At 43.9% G+C, this 8,345-nt stretch overlaps 2 protein-coding genes across 2 annotated transcripts in view; both read left to right on the top strand.

Moving 5' to 3' along the window:
* The window catches only part of LOC131997939 (uncharacterized), a 27,171-nt gene extending 21,748 nt beyond the window's left edge, over positions 1-5,423 (top strand). The window contains exons 3-4 of the mRNA XM_059369826.1: positions 1,112-5,073; positions 5,301-5,423. Of these exons, the coding sequence (XP_059225809.1) occupies positions 1,112-5,073; positions 5,301-5,423 (4,085 nt within the window). The remainder of the gene's footprint in view (positions 1-1,111; positions 5,074-5,300) is intronic.
* Positions 1-8,121, top strand: part of LOC131997854 (uncharacterized) — an 8,863-nt gene extending 742 nt beyond the window's left edge. The window contains exon 2 of the mRNA XM_059369687.1: positions 6,474-8,121. Coding sequence (XP_059225670.1) covers positions 6,480-7,367 — 888 coding nt within the window. The 5' untranslated portion in view covers positions 6,474-6,479 and the 3' untranslated portion in view covers positions 7,368-8,121. The remainder of the gene's footprint in view (positions 1-6,473) is intronic.
* Positions 8,122-8,345: the final 224 nt, after the last annotated feature.

Raw genomic sequence — 8,345 nt, forward strand, 5'->3', positions numbered from 1 at the left:
ATTTGGTGGAAGTGAATTTCATTAAATTCCATAGAGAAATTTAAGTAACAGTGTGCTTTGCCTCTATAAGAATTGCCATTAATTTGCAAAAAAAATAACATAAGATTTTATATTTCAATCGGTGTCGCGGCAGTGTGTTCCTTTGGTTTCTTTTCTTTTTCAATCGTGGTGCATTGAAAGTGATCTTTGCCCTCTTTCATATGCTGCAGTCGCGCTGCCCATAGCATTATTTCGTCGTTGTTAATAGTTCTCGCACTTCCACAGCCTTTCCTACAAGCACAGTGATTGTTGTTATTGTTTTTTTTTTTTTTAGAACTAACCAACGTTGATCTCCATAACTAACATCCAATATACATACATCCATATATACACACAACTGAACGTACATACAAACATTTCTTGTTATTCGCTTCTATTGAGTTTCGTTGCGGGTGACATTGCTACTGCGAAGAGAATAAGAGACTTCTGTGTTGCTTTGAATTTGTTCATTCGCTCTTATATACTCTTTGTTTGCCGTGCACCCTACAGTCATTCCGTTTGTGTGGTCGCGACTCGGGGCGTTTGAGACATACCTTATATTTTGGTTCCATTGGCATATATATGCATTTGTGTGATACCCTGATCGGTCAGAGATATATATAGTGCACCCTACAGCCGGTCATAGTCGACTTTTGGTACAAAACTTTGATTTTTTCGAAAAGTAAATTTTTTTCTGATTTTCTTCACGAGACTGTTTTCGTTTGGTGTTCGTGTAAAGCAAAAATCGTATTTGCACCCTACAGTGAGCCAAGGTCGACTTTTGGATCCAAAAAGTTCGAATTTTCATAATTTTCAAGAGAATTTTTTTTTCCTCTGCTGATTTTAAGAGTTTCAATACTATAGAGGCATTTCGAACTTATTTCAACCGGCGCAACTGTTCATTCTTCTGTTCTCCGGAAATATTACGCATACGCCTACGTCATTTTCAACGTTTTTTTTCGATACCAGTTCCATTTTTTCGGATTTACTGTTCATTTAGATAGGGTTTTTCCCTAACCTATTTAAGAGAGTTAAGTGCGTCTGGTTCAGAGCTAATTCTACTTTTTTCTTTCAAGTTCGAATATGTCTTTAGAGTCGTTCATTCGCTTAGCTGATCGCCTTGTCGCATTCAATGCTGATATAGGTGATAATACGCTTCCGCTCTCATCGATTCACTTAATTAATATACACATGACAGAGCTGAAGTCATTATGGAGCGACATTAAGTCCACTTTCGATACATTCATGGCTGATCGTGATAGTGAGCAAGACGAAGACGAGGGCGGAGCAGACGATTCCGTAAATGCATCCGAGCTGGAGACCTTCCGAGCCAAGTTTAAGAGTTCTTATGTGACTTACTGCAACTGCTTGGCGACATTGTCACAGCTCGCGGAGGAGTTTCAGTTGCCGGCAACTAAGATTTCTCCAAGCCAACGTCTTGTCGCAAATCCACCTGTTTCCGAAGGTCATCCAGAATTTCAAGACACTCCGTCTTCTACGGGAAGGACTGATTATTCCTTTCATCTCCCGCCATGTGATACAGAGGTTTTCCACGGTGATTATATGTCCTGGCCTACTTTCAGAGACATGTTTACGGCAGTGTACATAAAGAATTCCAGACTTAGTTTTGTCGAGCGTCTGTTTCACTTGACGCAAAAAACGCGAGGCGAGGCTCGTGACATTGTTCAGAGGAGCCCTTTGACGAATGATGGTTTCCATTTGGCATGGAAAAATCTATGCGCTCGTTATGAGAATAGACGAATCCTTGTTAACGGGCAGCTAAAGGTTTTGTTCAATCTTCCTTCCATTTCCAAAGAGTCCGCCAGTGCACTTAAACAGTTGCAGCGCGACCTTACTTCTTGTATCTCGGCCCTAGAGTTGTGTGACATTGATGTCAGAGGTTGGGACCCTCTATTCGTATTTCTCTGTTCGAATCGTCTTCCAGAGTCCACACTTACCTTATGGGAGCAGGGTCTCGCAGATAAGACTGCAATTCCTAAGTGGTCTGACCTTGACTCCTTTCTTACGAATAGATACCGGACACTGGAGTCCGTTTCTGAAATGCGTGCCAATCCCAATGCAAGGGATCAAGATTCAAAATCCAATAGCACGAATACTAAGAGTTCGAGAAATATTAATTCATTCCAAGTGAGAGTTTCGGGTCCACAATGTCCTTTATGTCCAAGAGAGTTCCATGTGATTAGGAAGTGTCCTAAGTTCATAGCAATGGACATTAATCAGAGAAAGTCCGAGATAAGGAAGCAAGGTCTGTGTTTGAACTGTTTTTCTAAAACTCATCACGTTCGAAATTGTACAAGCAAGAACACTTGTTTCCAGTGCCAGAGGAAGCATAATACTTTGCTTCATGAGAGTTCCGCTAATCCAGAGGCCAGTAACTCAAGAGTGCAGACTCCGGCAAATACAAATTCAGGTTTGAATGCAAACTCCTCACCTTTCGCTCCTAGTCCTATACAGTCCACTAGTTCTGGTACGGGAGTCGTTCAAACCTATTTCTCTTCCAGTTCTCGTGGCGTTTTGCTGGGGACTGCTTTGGTTGATGTGTTGCACTTGGGTGTTACGTACCAGGCACGAGTGCTTTTGGATTCTGGGTCGCAGGGTACATTCATTTCAGAGAGACTTTTCAATAGATTGCAGCTCCCATATAGAAAAGTCAATGCTCAGATTTCTGGTCTGAATGATTCCATGGCTGCTTCCGTTCGAAAGGAATGTACTCTGCTTCTATGTTCGAGATATGCAGATGCTCAAATTTCGGTTAAGGCCTTCGTTATTACTAATTTATCTGGTGCCCTTCCATCTCATTCAATACCCCCCTCCATCTTCTCTCAGCTGCCCCAATTCGAGCTGGCAGATCCACTATTTCACAGGAGTTCCAGTATTGATATTCTGATTGGTGGTGACTTCCTTCCTTCCATCATGCGGTCCGGCGTGAAGCATGATATTTGTGGTTCCTTGATGGGCCAAAATACCATCTTTGGATGGATTTTGACTGGCCCCATTCCGATCCAATCTCCATCTCCATATTCCAGAATTATTTCCAACTTTTGTGAAATCTCTTTGGACAAAGAGATTTCGAGATTTTGGGAGGTGGAGAATCTTCCAAGGAAGAACTTTGTGTCAGCAGCTGATAGATTTTGTGAGGAATTGTTCGTTTCAACTACTAAGAGGGATGAAGATGGAAGGTACGTTGTTCATCTTCCGTTCAAAAGAGATTTTCCCAAGAGTATATCTCTAGGTAATTCACGGACAAGTGCTATGGCCCAATTTTTGAGAAATGAAGTCCGCCTCCTTCGCAATCTTGCGTTCAAGGATGAGTATGATTCCGTTATCCAAGAGTACGCGAATTTAAGCCACATGTGTCAAGTTGAGACTTCTAGTTCTATGGGAAGTGCGTCTCATTACTACCTGCCGCACCATGCGGTTATAAAACCAGAGAGCACTACCACCAAAGTTCGGGTGGTTTTCAATGCTTCTTCACCTTCCTCTAATGGCGTGAGTCTTAATGACACTTTGCATACAGGTCCTGTGTTGCAGAGTGATCTGACTGTGTTGATTCTCAAGTGGCGATTCTTTCGGTATGTGTTCAATGCCGACATTCAAAAGATGTACCGGCAGATTAGAGTTCATCCCAATCACACACCGTTCCAAAGAGTTCTATTTCGAAGAGATCCAAGTGACGACGTTCAAGATTTCGAGTTGAAGACTGTCACTTTCGGTGTGAATTGTGCTCCATACTTAGCTATTCGCACTCTTTTCCAACTTGCTGATGACGTTCAATCCAGTCATCCTATTGCCAGTGAAATACTTCGCAGTTCTATGTACGTGGATGATGCCCTAGTGGGTGCACATTCGCTGCAGAAGGCAATGCAGTCTAAGGAGCAGTTGATATCCGCTTTGGCTTCGGCCGGCTTCCTCCTGAGAAAATGGACAGCAAATTCAAAGGATATTCTAGCAGGTCTTCCTTCCGATCATTTGCTGTGTGAAGATTTTTTGGACTTCGACGACAGTAGCACAGCAAAAATGCTAGGAATTCGTTGGAATGCTCGATCCGATTCGTTCTATTTCACTACCAAGCCATTCCCAGATTCATCCAGAGATACTAAAAGAGAACTCCTTTCCCAGATTTCAAAGCTTTTCGATCCTGCTGGTTGGCTATCGCCATGTATTGTGGTAGCAAAGATTCTTATGCAGAGGATATGGTCAGAGGGTACGGGCTGGGACGAGGTCGTTACCCCTGGCACACTTGCAAAGTGGAAAGAGTTTCAGACGTGTTCTTCGGCTATAAATGAAGTTCGAATTCCGAGGTGGCTTCATTATGTTCCTTCCGCCGATATTCAATTCCATGGCTTCTGTGATGCTTCAGAAAGGGCATACGCAGCAGCTTTGTATGTGCGAATAGCTACAACTACTTCGGTCTCTACACATTTGGTCTATTCAAAGACAAGAGTGGCTCCTGTTAAGACATTGTCCATTCCGAGGTTAGAGCTTTGTGGGGCTGTTCTATTGGCAGAGATGTTAGATACATTACTTCCGACACTTAACATTCCCAAGTATTCTCTTTTCTGTTGGACAGACTCCACTATTGTCCTTTCCTGGCTTTCGAAACCTCCGTGTTGTTGGGCAACATTTGTTGCAAACCGAATTTCAAGTATAGTTCAAGTGGTTGACCCCTCCAAGTTCGGTCATGTTCCCTCAGAGACGAATCCTGCCGACCTCGCTAGCCGAGGTCTCCTGCCTCAGGATATCGTCGCAAATGAGTTGTGGTGGTCGGGACCTGAGTGGCTCCGCGACTCCCCTGAGTGTTGGCCTAATTCTGTTCAATCCACTATTCCCGAGATAGATTTGGAGCGTAAAGCCATAAAGGTTCATCATACTTACTTTCAGAACTACCAGGACGTTCTTGAACGTTTTTCTTCCTATCCACGAGCGCTACGTGTACTGGCTTATGTGTATCGATTCTTCTATCGTACTCATCCAAGATTTCGTTCCAGCTTTTCAAAGCAGTCCACTTTGATCACAAGTTCTGAGCTTGTACTGGTTAGAGATGGATTGATTCGAGTGTGTCAAAAAGCGTGTTTTCCAAATGAGTACAAGTGTTTGTCGTCACAAGAGCAAATTTCGAAATCAAGTTCTATTCTGAACTTAAACCCGTTCCTGGACGCTGAGGGGCTAATTCGTTCATGTGGCCGGCTGGAATCGTCAGTCGGCCTTCCGTACAATGAGAGACACCCGATAATAATGCCCTACGGTTGTCAATATTCCAGGCTGCTCGTGAAGTTCATCCACCAACTTACTATCCACGGGGGGAATCAGCTTGTACTTCGTATGGTCAGATCACAGTACTGGATCCCGAAGGTCAAGAATTTAATCAAAACGACCATCAATAAGTGCAAGCCTTGCATTCTCTACAAGAGGCGTTGTCAGCAGCAGCTCATGGCGGCTCTGCCGCCAGAGCGCACCGAGTTCACTCGTCCATTCACTCGAACGGGTTTGGATTTCGCGGGTCCTTTCGACATAAAGAGTTACAGTGGGCGGGCCTGTCGTATTACGAAAGGCTACGTCTGCGTTTTCGTGTGCTTCTCCACAAAGGCGATACACTTAGAGGCGACGTCCGATTTGTCCACTCCCACGTTCTTAGCGGCTTTCCATCGTTTTGTTTCTCGGCGGGGTTGTCCGTTGCATCTATATTCCGATAACGGTACAACTTTCGTCGGAGCTTCCAGGATCTTAGAGAGAGAATTTATTCATGCTGCTCGTGCTGGAACTGAGTCGAACTATGCGCACCAGTCTTTGAGTTGGCATTTCATCCCGCCTGGAGCTCCTCATATGGGAGGACTCTGGGAAGCGGGAGTAAAGAGTTTTAAGTCCCATTTTCGAAAATTTGCTGGTTCCTTCAAATTTACATTTGAAGAGTTCTCGACAATCCTGTCGAGAATTGAAGCATGCCTCAATTCGCGCCCGTTGTCTCCTATATCCAGTGATCCTAACGATTTCGCTGCCTTAACTCCAGGTCATTTCTTGATTGGTACTCCCATTCTTGCTCCGATCGATCCACGCATTGAGGAGAGTCCTGTATCGATTTTGAACCGATGGCAGAGACTTAAGGCTATTCATCAGAGTTTTTGCGTTCGATGGAAGAACGAATATTTACGAGAACTACAAAAGCGAGTTAAATGGCAAAGTTCAGAAAAGAATATAGAAGAGAACACACTAGTCGTTATTCAAGATGACAACCTTCCACCAAATGTTTGGCGTCTAGGCAGAGTTTGCAAGACGTATTTCGGCACTGATCGCAGAGTTCGGGTTGCTGACGTGGTGACTCAGAAGGGCACCATTACGCGACCCATTACCAAGCTTGTCGTCATTTCCTCTCCGAATTAAACACAGATTTTCTATTCTTTCCCATCACTTCCCTATTGTTTGTTTTGCCACCATAGATTATCATGCCCAAGTATACCAAAGAGACACAAAGGAAGTCATCCGCGGTTCCCTACAAGAAGGAAAAATACGATTGCCGTATCTGTCACCGGTCTCATGCCCTACGATCTTGCCAAAGGTTTTTGGAAATGAAAATGGCAGATCGTTTGGAAGCAGTTCGAAGGCATAGTTACTGCTTCAACTGTCTGGCTCATGACCACTTGGTGGTATCCTGCTCTAGCAGTCACCGGTGTCACCACTGCAAAAAGAGCCATCATACCCTCCTCCACGTCGATCCGAAACTACGGGATGCCCTTCTTAAGAGCGATCGGAAGCAATCGCGTCCCAACACTCCTGAGCGGAAGTCAAAGGATTCGTGCCCACCGAGGGATTTTTCGCCATCACCGTCTTCTAAGCAGAGGACATCTCTTTCGGCTATTCTTCGACAGAACAGCATTGTGTTGCTTCCTACGGTGCTCGTTAAGGTAAAAGGCAAGTCTGAACGATCCACAGCCCGGTGCCTTCTCGACTCGGGGTCTCCGGTGAGCAGGATCTCCAAGAGATTGGTAGATTCGTTGGCGCTCACGACATTGAGCCTGAAAGAGGAGACCATATGCCCACTTCGCCTGACCTCCAGATTCGACGAAACGGTAACCATTGAAGGCACATTTCGTGTGAGTACCCGCATTTCAACGGTGACGCCAGCTGAATCGCTTCCGGAATCATTTAAAAGACATTTCCCCCACTTATTCTTTGCGGATTCGAAATTTTTCAAATCGGCCCCGGTGGATATTGTAATTGGTGTCGATCTTTATCCCAGGGTCATCGCAGAGGGTGTATACGCCCAGAATGGTTTGCCTACGGCACAAAGTACTATTTTTGGTTGGGTGATCTATGGTGTCTGTTCGCACTGAGCGCACTACAGCGTTCTCATTATTCTTCGGTATCAATGAATTTAATCCAAACTGAATAAAAGAGTTATGAAATGCACTGTTGATTTTTACTTTACTAGCGAAGCACAAGCTCTATCTTTTAAACAGGTCCATTGAGCGGTTTGATTCATAGAAGGATGTCCACTACTGACAAGCTTGCCTTTTCCATGTACCAGCTGGATCCTGATGAGGGAGTGATCCTTTGGCTATTCTACGGAGCTATACAACTATTATGTCAACATTTCCTTTCCTTACTAGAGTAATTAAATTCATAACTAGAGTAATTAGATTCATAACGTCCGTTTTCATAGAGTTTTCAATTATATTCCGTGCGAGTAATTGTAAGCTGGTGCGAGTACACACAGTTGCATTTTTCCTTTTTTTTTATTGCAGGTGTACTGCAAGGGGGCCGGTAATGTTAATGCCAAACCTTGTTCCTACCTGGTCCCCCTAATCTACTTTCTAAGTTTCGCAGCTATTTGCATTTGCATACACCCACATACCTCATACTTTATATGTGTGTGTGTGTGTGTCTCTCTTTGTACTAAAGATGTCTCGCTTTCAGCAGCCTTGTGTACTCCGTCGGCCTTTTCCTTTTCTTTTTCCTATTTCAAACTTACTTATTATCTGGGCTTCAACCACTGCTGTTCTTCCTGGTAAGAGTTTCGTTCAATCTCCAATTCAGAGCTTTCTTTTCCATCCAATAAAGAGATAATTGTAAATTCCCAATTTCTAACCCACCTGTGTTTTCATTTTTTCCTATTCTCCCCAAACTCACCTTGCGAGGAAAATATTTCTACTCCGAGAAATATTTTCCACGACTCCAGTGATTAAACCATCCACTTTCCTCCAGAGCTAACCCCCAACATTTTCAGGCACCTATATCCAAATCTGGACCGATTTAAGCCAAATTGAAGAAGAATGTCGAAGGGCTTAACACAACTCATTGTCCCAAATTTC

Source organism: Stomoxys calcitrans, chromosome 5 (assembly GCF_963082655.1).
Source record: "Stomoxys calcitrans chromosome 5, idStoCalc2.1, whole genome shotgun sequence".
In the NCBI taxonomy this organism is placed as follows: Eukaryota; Metazoa; Arthropoda; class Insecta; order Diptera; family Muscidae; genus Stomoxys; species Stomoxys calcitrans.